At 37.4% G+C, this 17,818-nt stretch overlaps 1 protein-coding gene across 2 annotated transcripts in view; it reads right to left on the bottom strand.

Annotated features, from left to right (window-relative positions):
- Window positions 1-1,586: 1,586 nt before the first annotated feature.
- The window catches only part of LOC101739014 (neuroligin-4, Y-linked), a 74,385-nt gene continuing 58,153 nt past the window's right edge, over window positions 1,587-17,818 (bottom strand). The window contains exons 5-11 of one of the 2 annotated variants that reach the window (XM_012688917.4): window positions 13,751-13,951; window positions 12,046-12,541; window positions 11,744-11,834; window positions 8,301-8,495; window positions 6,730-6,881; window positions 5,096-5,214; window positions 1,587-2,712 (exon numbers count right to left, since the gene is read on the bottom strand). In XM_012688917.4, coding sequence (XP_012544371.1) covers window positions 1,751-2,712; window positions 5,096-5,214; window positions 6,730-6,881; window positions 8,301-8,495; window positions 11,744-11,834; window positions 12,046-12,541; window positions 13,751-13,951 — 2,216 coding nt within the window. In that variant the 3' untranslated portion in view covers window positions 1,587-1,750. The remainder of the gene's footprint in view (window positions 2,713-5,095; window positions 5,215-6,729; window positions 6,882-8,300; window positions 8,496-11,743; window positions 11,835-12,045; window positions 12,542-13,750; window positions 13,952-17,818) is intronic. The other variant, XM_012688918.4, reaches the window with a different exon arrangement.

Here is a 17,818-nt window from a genome sequence, read left to right as displayed (position 1 = left end):
AAAGCATCTGTAACTGTTTTTGGCAAAATGTTTATGATTTACTCCAACTAAAAAGTTTGATTATATCAATAATTAAAAACCAATGTCACTGCTTAGACATTTACATTATGATATAGGCCTTAAGTTTCAGAGTGATGCCCGATAGCCAATAGCTCTCGGTTTAGGCATCAAAAAAATAACATAAATATGTAATACTTTACCAGCAGCCATGTCTTGTCAACAAGAAAATTGATACTTGACCAGGAAATAAAATCACGACATGGGCCTAAGCTTGACCGGAACTTTTTTACTCATAAATAATTCAATAATATTCACGTATGCTAATAGGTATGACGTAGGTAGGTAAAACGTTCTAAACTTTATAATAATCATGAAAATTCATGACGCAACCGAGCCTCAAAGTAAATTCACTAGCAGTTACGTCTTACATCGACACGCTCAATGAGGTAGCAGCTTGGCGTACCCCCAGAAACCGAACAAAAGTCCTTTATGAGCTTGTTTATCGGCGACCGCAAGAAATTTCCCGCAAAATGGTCGCTTTAGCCGATGCTTTCAAAGACCTACTCGCAGGCTTTCGATACACGACAAAAAGATCGGATTTCGATTTAAAGTAAAATTATTTATCGATGTCGGTGCCGGATCGACTTTCGCGACCCTCTTCGTTCAAGTGTTATCATGATACGTGGTGAATCGTTAATGAATTAAGGATTAAAAGAGCTTCGAAATTGATGGTGTTCAGGGTTCTCAGATACTACACCAACCTTGGTAAGGACGCGCCTCTCAGCAGACTAGTTGGGGAATTTAATAATTTGCATAACAAGTATTCTCTGGACGTTTTTGCTGGCACTGTTGACAGTTTTAGACGAGAAGTCTACAACCTTCATGTAATGTTATATATTATAGTTATGTTGTTTTGTTTTTTTATACAACGAACCCCTTTTTATGCAGTCGATACCTGTAATTGTGTTAGCATTTAGTGCGAAATCAATGTATATGATACCTGTAATGTTCTGTGCTGTAACATGTTGGTACCCAATAAATAAAATAAAATTTAATTTCACGTGTGTTTAATTTGTTTCAAATTCACGTTAAAGCTTTACTGAAAGAAAATTTATAAACTAATACATTAATACATTTCGATTTAATATTTGTATTGTACTGAGTCAAGATCAAGGTTTGTGGCCATATTTTTTACTGCTGTTCTGCTCATACTTCAGATGGGTAAGTATCACAGTCTTCTCGATTTCTATCGCGAAGGAATCATTTGTCCAGCCGCTTCCGAGAACAGGATGCTTTTTTTATTATTTTTTTATTGCTCTAGTGGGTGGACGAGCTCACAGCCCACCTAGTGTTAAGTGGTTACTGGAGCCCATGGGCATCTACAACGTAAATGCGCCACCCACCTTGAGATATAAGTTCTAAGATCTCAGTATAGTTACAACGGCTGCTCCACCCTTCAAACCGAAACGCATTACTGCTTCACGGCAGAAATAGGCAGAAAATTATTAATTCTAAAACTGTACATTTTTTGTTTTGAAAAACTTTACACTACATCAGCTTGGAGGTTTAAAAATAAAACCAAACAATACATTATGTGACCTTTAATTCGATATTAACGAAGATCGATAACATTTTCCATTCGCCTAAAAATTAAAAAGGATACTTACTGTTCTAAATCATTATTTACACTCACACACTCACTTATATACGTTTAATTCCGCAATAAACAGTCCGATGAAATTATTATCTGTCACACTCTCATTTCGTCAATCGCAGCCTGCGGTAGGTTAGATGGTGCGCCCCGCCGTAATGTGGCGTGGGCCGCCCTCTCCTCCCTGCGAGGGGAACCCTGCCCCGTCGAGCCGTTAGGCGGCTGGTATTTCTGCCTCAACTCTTGCAAAGGGGGCGAGTTATTAAACTGCCCCGAATTCTTAGGCATAGTCGCGTAGCTGCCTACCTGGGGATAGCCGGAGTTTGGTATCCGAAAACTGTTTGCCCTGCTCCCCAGTTTACTTGATAGCATCATGTTGTCCAAACTCAGAGACGGGCTCGGAGGCGATTTCGGTACATCGAGAGGCCCCTTGAAGTTCAAATTTGACAGGTGCTGTTCCGTACCCATCATGTGCTTCTTTCGGCTTTGTCTCTCGACGTCAACGACCAGACTGGGCGCGTGCGTCGGATCGATGTGATAATGAGAATGCTTTCCTGATATTGTCTCGAAGTGTTTCTCGTTAAAACGGTGCTGCTTACCGCGAGACCTTGACTTGTCTCTTTGGTAATAAACACCAGCAAATATCAGAACGTTTAATATTAGTAAAGAACACCCAATGGCTATAGTAACGCTCAGAGCGGTTGAGTACGCTGCATATCCCGCTGCCTCTAAATGTCCTAGTGTATTATCCGTTGTGTTCGTAGTCTGCAGGTCTCTTCCTGGTAATATCGTGGCACAAGTGGCTAAAATACTATCCACCGTGCTCAGAGCTGTTTCAGCATAAGATCCGTTCCCTCTTCTGATCGGTTCATTGTCATTATTCCTCGCTAAAGGATCGGGTCTGACGATCCCTTCATACAGATCCTGCTCGTTGTGGTTTTTGAACAAGTTGTGCCTTGCTGCGACGTCTTCCATGCCGGCGCGGTGTAATTCAGGAACCAGTCGAAGCCACACAGAGAGCTGGTGTGCCCTGTAGTGGTTTTTCAGGCGAGGTTTCATACCTGTTAACAAAATCGATAGTGAATTTTAATTCATTATCATGAAAAACCATGTTTTTTTTATTGCTTAGATGAGTCGATGAACTCACAGCCCACCTGGTGTTAAGTGGTCACTGGAACCCATAGACCTCACACAGAGGTCCCTCACAAGAGGTCCTACCACCAATAACAATTTTTTTTTCTAAATTTCGTAATTGCGACGAACTATGCCAATGAAATCTTATTGTTAACTCTTCGTCAGTTATAAGTCGTGAATCGTCAGAAAAGTTTTTACTATCAAATATATTTTAATTGTCTAGGCTGGTGAGCTGGTGATAGAGCATATTGGCAGTGGCACAAGGATATCGGACTGTCATTACTGTTTGAAAGGCATAAATTGCTTAGCCCACACGGTTGACTGCCATCATTTTACTAATATCGGCAAAGAAAGATTTTTGCAGTCCAATCCAAAGGATATGACGGCTATAATTAAACTTCTAGCTTATGCCTCAAAGGGAGTCATTCTTCAACCGGTAGCCACAGGTTGAAGTTTACAGATGGTATATGGTCCTCATGAGTAGAGAATCAGTAGCAATCGGATCTTGGGGATTTGTTATGGTGACTGATGGCTCCTAAAAATACTAATAAAATATCGGATTGTGGTTCAAATGTAAAATTTTACCAACACAATAATTATTATTAATTTAATTTAATTTAATTACGCACTGTTAGGGCTTTCATGATAACTCAAAAGCGTAATTACTTTTTTCCAATATATTATACATTTAATTTACTACCAAATAAAATATCTCGCACAAAACACGTAGGTACGTAATGTACGTTGTCAGTAAATTCTGAATTTTGGGACAAATTAAAGCCTTCGAGTGAACATTTGGGGAGGTCATGAAAATGAACAAACATTTTCTCTTGTGCTACGATGCTATTCTGTTACTATAAATTTTGGTCGGAGACGTATATAAGCAAACTCGATTATGTGACGAATTGTACTTTATTTAATATAATGTTAGAATAATTAAAGAGGTCAGAACATTTCAAGGATAGAATGTAATTACGGGTAAGTTTACAAATCAAATAAAATGATTTACTATTTTTTTATTGCATATATAGGTGGACGAGCTCACAGCCCACCTGTTGTTAAGTAGTTTCTAGAGCCCATAGATATCTACAACGTAAATGCCACCACCCACCTTGAGATATAAGTTCTAAGATCTCAGTATAAACGGCTGCCCCACCCTTCAAACCGAAACGCATTACTACTTCACGGCAGAAATAGGCAGGGTGGTGGTACCTGCCCGTGCGGACTCACAAGAGGTCCTACCATCAGAATTGTACGTTAGTATATTGTTAGATTTATTAAAGAGACCAGAACATTCCAAGGATAGAACTTTCTTTTTCAATATTTTATTTCAGTGATAATACCTATCAGTTACGGTAACGACTTAATTACATTCGTACTAATAAAATTTGATATTATTATCTTTTCGGTATTTAAAAATCTAAATTTGTGTGTAAATGTTTATAATAATAAAAGTGGATGAAGTAAAAGAAACACCAAAATAAGAAATAGCACTGGAGATATATACCCCGGGGAGGGTTGGCGTCAGGCAGACGGTCGATCTTAAAACTCATGCCAAAACCATAATATGAAATAAAGTAAGAAGGAAAAATGGTCACGGCTGGTCACGGATGGTCACAGTTTAAGATCGAAAAGGCTAGGCTTACAATTCGATAAAAAATACAAATGATGATCTCTGTGCGTTGAACTAATTTCTTATAATAATTTACTAGATTAAGACCCCAATAGAAACTATAATAACTATAAGAATAATTTATTGTGTTTACAATAGATAAAAATCTCACGAGCATTAGTCTAACTCCCGCTTATGATCCACTAAGAGTATTATTGTCTAATACATTTATCATTTTGGCTACGATACATTATTTCGTGGCCATCATAAAGGGCTCTTATAAGCCGGACGCATCCATTATCTGGTGTGAATGACCTGGATTATGAAACATTAGATGCTCAACGGATTTGTTATTTAGGCTTTATTTGTGATATTTGCGTGATGGAATTTGAGGTGCGCATGGCCTATTAAATAAGAACTATGTGATTACGAGATTTGATAACACCGATATAGTGATATAATTACGAAAGTAAATATATTTTTTACCTTCAGATATAAGTTCTAAGGTCTCAGTATAGTTACAACGGCTGCCCCGTCCTTCAAACCGAAACGCATTACTGCTTCACGGCAGAAATAGGCAGGGTGGTGGTACCTATCCGCGCGGACTCACAAAAGGTCCTACCACCAGTTAAATATGAGTATATAGTATTTAAAATATACAATTACCAGAACTAAAATGACACTTTTACTTGACTGACCTATTTCCAAATATTTCTGGTGAGTTGAATCGTATTCCTCCCAATTAACCCCCCGGAACTTATTTCGCTCTCTCGATGCCGGCAATAACGCTTCCTGCCGCGTGTTGTCGTTAGGATCGCTGTAACAAACAGATAAATTACCAACTTATTTATTGAGGGGACGATACACGAATATGTTCTTTGTCCGAGTACAATTAAGACATAATTTTGTATGAAACCGTCAAAGTATCCCAGTGGATGCCGCTAGAATTGCTTCGCACAACGAAGCCTAAGCTTCTTCTGTTGCTAAATTTCGTTCGGATAATGTTGTCGCTTTTGTTAAACTTTTAATATGGTCGCGGTAAACAGGTGCTCGCACGAGCTTAAACAGAGTACAGCCGGATATTTCTATAGGGGGATAGTGAGGGGTAGTGGGTGGCGGAGGGGCATTTGAACCCGTTTTATTATAGCGACAAAAATTCATGATCGATACCTTAAAATATCACCATGTACATAATTTACTTATAAATTTTAAACATATAAATCTACAGTGGTTTTTACGGATGTTCCGTTATAACTACTGAACCATGCATCCGATTTACTTGAAACTTGGTATCTATGTAGAAAATACATGTAATTAATGGATAGGCTAATATTTATATGAGTGTTAGACTCCCTAATAATAATTACAATAAATAGTAATGTAGACTAGTAGTTTATATATTTTAACTGACGATATATGTTATGGTTCACCCAATAGAGTCGTTACAACAGCAACCTTGAAACAAACCGTTGATGTCTCATGAATAGCAATATGTACTTATTTCAGATAATTTATTGGTGACCTTTATCGGGTCATGCTTGTATATATTTACGCATATTTTGCTCTGACCTTATCTCTGTTTGAAAACCTCTATCTTGGAATTATTATTTACTAGTAGTCCCCCGTAGTCGAAATTCGACAATAATTGTTTTTTTTTATTGCTTAGATGTGTGGACGAGCTCACAGCCCACCTGGTGTTAAGTGGTTACTGAACCCCATAGACATTTACAACGTAAATGCGCCACACACATTGAGATATAGTTCTAAGGTCTCTGTATTGTCACAACGGCTGCCCCACGCTTCAAACCGAAACGCATCTACTGCTTCACGGCAGAAATAGGCAGGGCGGTGGTACCTACCCGTGCGGACTCACAAGAGGTCCTACCATCATTAAAATTGTATGAAATTATAAGTTTGTTAAAAACACAATTTAAACAAAACTCTATTATGAGTCTTGTCAAAGACTTCTACTTCAAAGAATTCTACTTCATCACAGATTTCGCTAATACTACACTTTAGACAAATACATATTAACAAAGATGAACAATATATTTTAAGTTATTCTCAATTTGACCATAGACGGTTTGACAATAAACAAATAGTATGCATGCGTGTGTGTGTCAAATATGTGTGGTAGTGTATGTAATGTTTGTTTTATTTATTTTAAAAAAATATATGCATAATTTAAAAAAAAAAATCTGCACTCCTTCTCTATTATATATTCTCTATAAGTGTGGCAAATTTCATACTCCTCGGTTCACGCAATTTTCGTAAAAAGGGATACAAAGTTTTTGCTTCGCGTATTAATATATAGATTTTCATTCGTTCTTACCCGGTCTTCGCAAAGTTGGCGAGGAACATCATTATAGACTCTGACAAAGCCAGTTCAGACTTCGTATAGTTTTGCGGGAAATGACCAAACCCATCAACAGCGGGCGCCCCGAACACATACGGAAGCTCTTCCCCGTGAACTGCGCCTAGCCTCTGTAAAATAAACTAGTTTGACTCGTAGTTACAGTAAAGTTAGTGAGAAAAAAACGTGTGGCACTCGGGAACTGCCGCGGTAAAGCTATTGCATAGCATTTTTTATCAACTTATGCAATTATAATTAGACAATGATAATTTAATATTAAAACAATAATAAAACAAGACCACGCTATATTAAACATTAATAAAAGCAAAACCTTAACTGTCCCCTTCACACTCATAAGCTAGACCGCGCGAGAGAGAGATGGGCAGACTTTTCATGATGCGCATGCAGTGTGACGTCACGCCACGCGCTTATTCACAAACACTACACAAGCGCAACGTGTGAATGTGTTGGACGCGAGCTACATGGTAGGCGGAGTGAGGCGTGTAAGGTTGTTTTTCGTTACGGAATTTCATGATTCGGTCGCCGCGCTCAAGGCCCGCGATAAAAGCTATGCAATAGCTTAAAAACTAAGCCATTCTGTTTGCGTCCATTTCAATCATTATGATAATAATCACAAGTATAAAGTTCTCATCTTGGCATACATTTTTGTGTTGAAAAATATCAAAGTAAATCCCTGCGACATCTCAGAGGGCGCGGTTTCATTAGCTCATCATACTAGTACCAATATCAATTTTTACCTTTTAACAAATCAAGCAAATAAAGCAAGCAAGCAAATAAACCGAATGCTCCGGTATTTACGGGGACGCAGTTAAAATTTTAGGGTAATTTTTCTTAAGAAAAACCACCATTACTCATTTATATTGGCAGAGGCCCAATTTTAAGTTAGAATAGATTAAAGGACATTTAGATTTTGAGAACCACTAGTATTTATAGTTCCTGATATTGACAGGGCCACAATCTAAATTTATAGGACATTTGGAAATGTTTAGTCACTCGAAAACCAGCATCACTCATAGACTGTATTGCCAGGGGCACCATTTGAACTTAGAATACAATTTATGGCCGTGCAAATTCTGGGAAACGACGTATTTCAATTAATAATTCAGACCCCATTAATGAAGACAATTCACACAACGCTAATTAGTAATAATTCTAAGTACTGTTGCTCTCAAGGGATAATGGACCTTATACAGACGTTGTAACAGAGGTTGTTATGCCTTATTACAGAGTCTCCTACACATCCTTTTAATTTATGCAAAACTGATCTTGTGCTCAATTATTCAGGACTGTGTCGGGTTTTGTATTATTAAAAAAATAAGTATTGGATATAGTTATTGGACTGGCTCAAAGTCCAATTTGGGTTTGGTGTAAGCTACCATACAACACAATTTTTAGCTTGAAGAATTATCTCGAATTGGTTAGCTACAGACTTTTTGTTATTATGATAAAATACACACGTCTTATTGTCATTCTAAATACTCCCTTAGATTCCTGTCTCGAGATATTTTGCTATCGATACTTTAACTAACCTGAGGATAATATCCGTCTTTGGTTTGGTAATCGAAAACATAGAAGTAAGTCTTGGTCGGCCGTCCTGGTCCTTCGTCATCATTAGGCGCTGGCTTGGGTCCACCGCTGAGCAGATCACCACTTTGCACTATCGGGGCTACATATTGAGCATCAGAGAGTGCCGCTACAGTTGCATCTCTTGTGTTTGTTGGACTCTGCAAAGACTTTTTGAATTATTTTAAAGACCTAAATGTATACAGAAGGTATCTTCTAAAGTTAATAAGTTTCATCCAGAAAAATTCCACGCGCTTAATAGCCATGAACTACAATCAAACTGTGGAAAACATCTGTTAAGGCTTTAATGAGCAAGACTTCCACATGACCACGACTGCTCTGCCAAGAGCAACCGATTATGATGATGACAATCAACGAATACTTTAAATTGTTCTTCTGGGAGCGATTTATTTAAATTTTTAAGAGCAGCAATTAGCAGTTCTTTATCCCATAATTAAAACTTTATAACCGGGAAATGGGAGCTGCGAACAAATCACGCACGATCACCCGGCCCCAATTTAAGGTTCCCTGTGTTATTGTTATCAGATGCTGACGCACATACTTTTATTCGTTTAAATAATATATAATACATACATAGAAAATAAACATCCCGACAAAGAGCAAAGAAACCTCGTCATAATGTTTGCCCGATGTGGGAATCGAACCCACGACCCTCGGCGCAACAGTTAAGGCCGCCAACTACTGCACCAATAAGTCAGTCAGAATATCAGAATAAACCGATATATCAAAGTGTGTTTCCATAGTCAACTAGCTGCATAATTAATTGTATTTCTCGATATTGAACGTTCCTTTACACAACATTTTTTTTTTCTTTTTTTTTAATGCCTATTGTAGGCAAACGAGCATATGGCCCACCTGATGGTGAGTGGTTACCGTCGCCCATGGACTTCAGCAATGCCAAGGGCAGAGCCAAGCCGCTGCCTACCGCAGACATTTCAGTAATTCAAACCTCAATTGCTTTTATAAATTTATAGATAAAAGTCTATCCTGCCTAATATACAATCGTTTTAATGCAGTGTTGTTTCGATATCCTGAAAATTCCAAGTCCCAAAGAAAAAGGCAACAATACCACACACGAATCCGTGCATTAAAGCAAAAGTAAATTCAACTTTAAGCTTGCTTTGCGATTTTTAACGTTATAAATTTCTAAAGAACATTTGTAGGGATCATTGAGTTCAATGTAGGTAATATGTATGTAACTGGTATTAAAGTCTCGAAATAATAAGCTATCTTTTACACAAATATTTTAGTTAAAGCGTTATATTAGATTTTGTTTTAGGTTAAGAATAAATTAGCACCGGGACTGATGGGCGGGCTACGACGAAGCATGTTGGGCGCAAGGCGTCACGCTTCACTTGGATAGCATATTTTCTCCTCCGCTTCGGCATTATGAGCTAAGACCATGAATAGGGGGAAAAAGTTAGGCTAAAGATCTATTCTGACCGCCAACTCGACGTTAATAGGTTATTTTTTACTCTTTCACGACCTCCTTCTGTAAGATGGTGCATGATACCGCTTCTTCCGTATGGATAAAATAAGAGTATGTGCTCAGCCAAATTTAAGACGCATCCAAAGTAATGGCAGTCCGCCTTTGACTCAATTGCAGTCTAAGCTACTTTTAAAGTAATTGAGCTCAGTTAGCTGATGGTGAGGAGTGCATGTTCACGATCCACCCAATTTCCGAAGACCACGAGAACTATTTCGATAGTACACAAGCTGGCTGAAGGACCGGTCATGTCACGTCATTCCCTCTTTATTATTTAAGCTCTTGACCCAGATTTTTATACTTCCGAAGCAAATTATATTAAGTTTTAAGTCCATTAAATTAGAGTTTGCATTACGACCAAAAAGAAAACGAAAGGGAATTTTTGCCTCATTTAATTTTACGAGATCTGAATAATATTTGAAGAAGTAATCCCCAAATCAAATTGAAGAGATTGGAGCGCCTACTGGTTGGATTTGGCTTCGATTCGGTTCGAAATGAAATTAAATTGTTCCTTAATATGAGAGAAAAGGATTTACATACTATTTTGGTCGAGACTTTACAGACGCCATATTATTATTATATGCCACGTAGGAATTTTGTTTTTTTTACGTGTGGCGGGTAGCCATCATACAACGCAAGATATTTGACAGATCCCTGAATCTCGCTTACTACATTTTCTGGATAAGCTTGCATATTATATACAAGTTCCGAATAACAACATTTGGACCGTCGGTCTACCGAGCAATGTCATCCGCTAGGTGGAAGATCTTTCCTTCCGCCGTTATATCTACATTACGTAATTATAAAATTTGACCTAACCTTTTTTGATAAAAGTTTACGATCCTACTGATATCATAAACGTGAAAGTTTGTAAGAATGTATGGATGTATGCTTATTACGCTTTCACGAAAAAACTACTGTATGGATTTTGATGAAACTGTACAATAATATGGCTTACACATCAGGATAATACATTGGCTTATAATTTATAAAGATATAGAGTGATTTACTCAAAATATAACGTCAAGTATTCAATGAGAAGCAAAAAATCTGCCACCTGCGAGCTATTTCGGCATGCACTACAAAAACCATTGGAGTTACACGTATGTAGTGTACAATCGAAATGTTTATCTTCAATAGTCATACAAAAAAGCCCGTACCAGCATATATCTATCTTTTATTTGTAAACTATTATCGTCCAAAATAGTGAACCATGAATATAAGAAGAGGAAAGATTAGATTTTTTGTTACATTATTTTTTACTATGTTTGTTACTATTCTATTACTATTCAGATCAATAATAAAGGACTGTTCCCGAAGTGAAGCGAGCCTCCAGTAAAGTCATAAAAATTGCTTAAATCCACTTTATCATCATTCTCCTGCCCTTTTCCCAGTCACCTGGGGTCAGCGCAACATGTTTTCTTCTTCCATTCTCCTCTATCATATACCGTTTCTTCGCTTACTCTCCTCTTACACATATCGTTTTTCACGCAATCCATCCATTTTTTTGGGTCCACCTCTTCCTCTAAAGCCTACACACTATGCTCTTAATTAAAACTCTCTTAACAACCTCATTGTCATTTCGTCTCATCACTCATTCATACCATACCTAGAGCCTAAATCCAGCTATGAACAAATAATGATGTATTATGATGATAATAAAATTGTATACTATGAAATTAATAAATACATGAACTGACTTGCCCCAACACAAATGTGTTTGAAGATTTTTGGTATGGATTAGGTTTGTGAAGATTTATTATTTGTTATTACGATGACAAGCTGTTTGATCAAAGCCGTTACCTTTTTCATAATAATAATATGAATAAATTGTTCTTCAACAACCGTTACATAGTTAAATACGTACAGCTTTTGAAATACCTACGTCAAATAACAACAAACCTCTACCGTTCGTTCCCAATCGGTGTATTCATTTACGATGGTGTAGAAAATCTCGCTTAAATGGTATGTATACGAATTCCTGACGTATGTTCTGCAACATAAGACACTGTTTTAATAAACGCAAGTAAATTTTACATATTCAATTATTTAGCTGGTATCTGCATGCGTTAGTACCGCTATTATCAGCAGCGGGGGCCATAATTTTAAAGGTCTATTATATTATGGCTACGGTTATTACAGCCGTGCAAGCAGTAATAGTTTATTAACCATCTACCATATTTTTCAGCGAAGTATTAACCTACCTCAACATACGATCTCTTTTATCAGGTTCTATCCCGTTTTGAACATCACCAGCCGAGAATTTCCACAGCGCCTCACTGGTCACAACTCCAAATAGCAAATCGTATTTGTTCTGGAACAACCTTCGACCGCTGTCACTCCTTTTTTTGTGAACGTTAAAGTTGAAATTCATATTATTGAGAGGACCGAAACTCGGAAAATCTCCTGTCGAGTACATGGTCAAGAAGTCTTTGCCGAAATCCGTTTTTATGACCACTCCGTCCACTGAAGGCCCAAAGGCTGTTAAATAATTCGGTGGTGATATATCTGCTGCCAACAAGTCTCTTATGCTAGCCTCTCGTAAACAATCCACGATTACTTCATGATCTTTCGATAAGTCTTCTGGAACGGTGCAGTTCATATGCTTGGCTAGCTTAAGAGAATAATAGACAGGGTCGTCGACTATAGCCCACGAGCTGAGCGCGGAGCCTGATAAGAGTATCGCTCTGTGAAAAAGACCTGAGGACAAGGAGAAGCTAATTAAAGCATTTGGTTCATCTATTTATTGCTTAGGTGGATGGAAAAGCTCACAGCCCACCTGGTGTTAAGTAGTTACCAGAGCCCATAGACATCTATAACTTAAATGCCGCCACCCACCTTGAGATACCTTTATTACTGGTGGTAGGACCTCATGTGAGTCCGCACGAGTAGGTACCACAACCGCGCCTATTTCTGCAGTGAAGTAGTAATGCGTTTCGCCTTGAAGGGTGGGGCAGCCGTTGTAACTATACTGAGACCTTAGAACTTATATCTCAAGGTGGGTGGCGCATTTACGTTGTAAATGTCTATGGGCTCCAGTAACCACTTCATAGGTGGGCTGTGAGCTCGTCCACCCATCTAAGCAATAAATAAAATAAAAGATATGAGTTCTAAGGTCTCAATATAGTTACAACGGCTGCCCCACTCTTTAGACCGAAACGCATTACTGTTTCAGCGCAGAAATAGGCAGGATGGTGGTACCTACCCGTGCGGACTCACAAGAAGTCCTACCACCTTGATTCCAGGGACAATAAGATTCAAGATTACAATTTTTGTGATAAAGGTCTGAATGCATTAGTATTAAGAGCATGATGATAGCAAGCTGTTTTGGGTCCCCATTAAACAAGTGAAGAAAGAGTAGTAGTACCAACTTATCATGAAATACCATTTCTATACCCCATATGGGGTGGAGACCCAGGATGAGCTGGAGGCATTGAGCACATTGTATCTACATCCGTTTTATAAATAATGCTTATGGACAATGAAACGGGATAAACCAGCAGCTAAATATGATAGAAAATCTTAAAATATTATAGAATTTTTTTCATAGAACGTTCTTACTTTTTTTCTTAGCAGATGGTCTTATTTTGTTTTAAATGTTTAATTTACATGACAATAAATTGAACATTACATTAAATTTCTTTTGTCGTATCACTCTTGTCGGAGCGATCGTTTTTGTCATTCAGTATCATTGCTGTGGGCAGATGTTATGTGCCTCACGAGCAATCACCACTCCTCCCGGTTTGTTGAGTAACATTACATTACATAAATAAAATACTTGCATGTTTTTTTTTTAATTTCCTATTTGTAGTTATAGTGATAAAAATAAGACATATGTATAAGCACGTGGCACGATAAAGCTCGAAATTTATTATCTTTATTTTTGGCAAGATGAAAAATATAACGAACCTGGCATCACAGTAGGTGATATCATGAGGAAATTGATACAAGCCGCTCCCGATCCGTGACCCATGAGCGTAATATTGTTTGGATCTCCTCCAAACAGTGCAATATTCTGTTGGACCCAGTGTAGAGCTGCGATTTGATCCATAAGGCCGTAGTTCGCCACTCGAGCTTTGAGGTGAGGTACAGGATTAGCGTTGAGGAAGCCTGCGTAATGAAATTCATAGCGAATCTTAGGACTAATTTATTAGAACTAATTAATCAGAACATAATTATTCGTAAAGCCATGGTAGTTTAAAAGAAAGGTGCTACATAAAAACAAGTTTTTCAAATTATTATCTTATAATATAGTCGTACCTAACTCTAATTGGGAAGTTAATTCAGCTGTATACCTTGTTGTATTGCTTAGGCGAGTGAACAAGCTCACGAACCATCTGGTGTTATGTGGGCATTGGAGCCTATGGATATCACAACGTGAATGATACCATCCATTTTGAGAATCTTCGTCTCAATTATAGTGTAATTACGAAAATAACATTTTTTTCGGGTTTTTGCGCAACTGCTTACTACTGGTAGGACCTCTTGTGAGTCCGCACGGGTAGGTAGGTAGGCAGCGGCTTGGCTCTACCCCTGGCATTGCTGAAGTCCATGGGCGACGGTAACCACTCACCATCAGGTGGGCCGTATGCTCGTCTGCCTACAAGGCAATAAAAAAAAAAAAAAAACGTACTACCACTCAGCCTATTTCTACTGTGAAGCAGTAATAGGTTTCGGTTTGAAGGGTGGGTAGCCATTGTAACTATACTGAGACCTTGGAACTTATATCTCAAGGTGGGTGGTGCATTTACGTCGTAGATGTCTATGGGCTCCAGTAACCACTTAACACCAGGTGGGCTATGAGCACGTCCACCCATCTAAGTAATAGAAGAAAAAAATCGGACCGATTTCACCACAAGGTATTTTTGTTTCAGTTACTTCGTGGTTCAGATAAGATTATCTTGTGTGGGTATGTACCTATTGGCAGCCATAACGCAGAGCATCTTGAAGCCATTCAACGTTTATTACCAGACCTATTTCTGAAGATCTGGTGAGTTCATAATTTTAAAAAAACAATTTTCATAGGCTTTCATATTCTAAGTCAATAAATCTTATATTTTTATTCTTGATGATATCGGTGTAATTGGCAAGATGCATATTAGTAAATATTAGTGTATACTAAATCGTGATGTTCTTTTAAAACTAATTATTTTAATAAGCGTTTTTGTGAACATATCTAAAAGAATCGATAGTAAAAGTCAAAAGCATTCACAATATTCTCATCAAATTTAAACTTAAAAGCAAAACTATACCAAGGCGTCCACTTCATTAACCCTCGTACGATTTTTATGATCTTTTCTAACTAAAACAACAAGCTAGATATTCTAATACGAACTTATCCCAGTAACGTAAAGGAATCGAAGTGCAAATTCCTTGCTTTTGAGAGACAGAAAAATTCTACAGCAATTTTTTTTCTCTGCAAATTTACAACTAAACTTTAAAAATACCAGAAAACGATAAAAATGTAGCTTAAAAAATAATATAGTCGCTTTAATAGCGATCAGAACAAAAAAAAACATACATATGTGTTTGTATCCGAGCAATCTATATGATATTAAGGATATTATTATGTTTTAAAATGATGTTTTCAATTAGTTCTTGATACTTGAACAAATTCTGAAATTAATCTGATGTCTTGAAGCTTGTGAAAATTAAGTTGAATTGAAAAAATATACACGGCAACGTTGATTTCATATGTTTTTTTTTTTTTTATTGCCTTTGTAGGCAGACGGGTATACGGCCCACCTGATGGTGAGTGGTTACCGTCGCCCATGGACTTCAGCAATGCCAGGGGCAGAGCCAAGCCGCTGCCTACCGCAAAAAAGGGAGGTTAAAGGGTTAAAATGTTAAAGGGAGCCGATCTTTTGACTACATTAATCTACATAAATAAAATGACTCTATGTTCGTATGTTTGTCTTATACGCCAAAACACTTCATTGTGAAAAAACTGAATTCAGCTGCTGTACGATAGATGGCGCATGAATAGTTTCGAAAAATGTTTTCCATACAATTAGCCGTGGACAGGTTTCCAATGCGTGAAATGTATGTTGCTTTGTTTTAAATTTAAACTTACGGAAAAGAAGACATTTTATCAGCTCATACTCTGGGCTGGTACTCGATTTCCCGACGGTTCTAGAGCGAAGCATTACGTTCCGATCTGAGAAGTGGTAACCGCTTAACATCAGGATAACCATACCACCACTCACCTTGAGACGAGGGCATAGTCCAAATTTTATTTCGCTACCATCCGCCACTTCAAACAGAAACTGGTAGTAGGACCTCCTTTGAGTCCGCACGGGTAGGTACCACCGCCCTGCCTATTTTTACCGTGAAGCAGTAATGCGTCTCGGTTTGAAGGGTGGGGCAGCCGTTGTAACTATACTGAGACCTTAGAACTTATATCTCAAGGTGTGTGGCGCATTTACGTTGTAGATGTCTATGGGTTCCAGTAACCACTTAACACCAGGTGGGCTGTGAGCTCGTCCATCCATCTAGGCAATAAAAATAAAAAAAATGTTTTTAACCACTGTCCTCCAATCCAATAAATCGAAACGTATAACTGTTTCAGGATAGAAATACTCAAAATGGTGGTAACATACCCATGCGGGATTCCAATACGCGAGTCACTAGTGGACCGACTAGCATCTGCACTTTCATAGAAAGCTTTCTCAGACTAGAGTAGGTACTGTACAAACAAATAAATTATATTTTTCATTTAAATTCTCTTTTCAGAATGCACCTTTCGCGTGAGTCGAACCGTAACGGAATGAAAGACGAGCAAAGCCAGCGCAAGCTTGTGTTTGAAGCTTCAATAGCTCTGTAGACACGATCTTACTACATTTTTGTGAGAGAAAATTAAATAGTTTGAATATTAGATTGGAAAATACCTTATTTAGTGGAATGTGAATAATTTCAACGTTAAGTAGAAGTATTAACGATTTCAAGACATTTAAAAAAAAAACATTACAGTGATTTTAAAGTGTATTTTTTATTTATTTATTACCCATTCACCGTTATTCATTTACAATTTTAATGTTTTTTGGGAGTAAATTTTCGACTCAAGGGATTCAATTATTTATATTTTAGTTTCATTTAACTTTTCAAAGGCAATGAGTGTCGATATTTTTAATTCCTTCGTACGTTACGAGTGTGAGGAAAATTAAATAAAGTCTTCTAACACCAATATTTGGATCGGTCACGAATGTGCTATTTTTAAAAATAATAATAATAGGTAATTTTAGTGGGTAATTTTTTAATGGTCTGACGAAACATCTTTGTAGGACTATGTCGGCTTTGAAACCCCTCAAAAAGGCATTAATGTCTAAGGAAATACATACATAACACATGTTCACAAATAACAATCACGATGAAGGACTAAAATTGTGTAGTATAAACCTTAATTAAGCTTTATTTTTTAAGTTGGATAATTACTGATACCAGTGTCTTTTCTGCTCCTGTCTCCAAGTCTATCACATTTCAAGGAATTTTAACTTTTTACTTCGTGATATCTTTGGACTTTGGTAATAGCTTAGCTATATATTATTATTTGGTAATAATATATTATACTCGTATGTCCATCAAATTTGATACCAAACGTTCACAGACCCCATTGTTCGAAAACAATATTCCATAAAAACTACGGAACTGCAGACCAAGCAAGATGCTTTATGATATTTCGCTAACACTCTTGTAAATTATATTAACGGCAGAAGCTGTTTAGTTGCTTCTTGCCCTATATCCGCAGTAGCTTGCCACTCAAGTTTTGCCCTAAACTCGATTATATTAGAGATGTTTGAAACTAGAGCACGAAGGATGTTGACCTCTCAGCCACGGTGAAATAGGACTTGACTTCGTTTGTCTCATCTGATTATACAAATAAGGTCGAAATTTGAATATTTTTGATACTTAATTTTAATTCCGCTTATAAATAGATAAAAACGTATTATAGAATGTGTTATTATTCAGATATCGTGAAAC

Source organism: Bombyx mori, chromosome 15, assembly GCF_030269925.1.
Source record: "Bombyx mori chromosome 15, ASM3026992v2".
NCBI classification, from domain to species: domain Eukaryota; kingdom Metazoa; phylum Arthropoda; class Insecta; order Lepidoptera; family Bombycidae; genus Bombyx; species Bombyx mori.
This window is presented reverse-complemented; position numbering and strand designations above follow the sequence as displayed.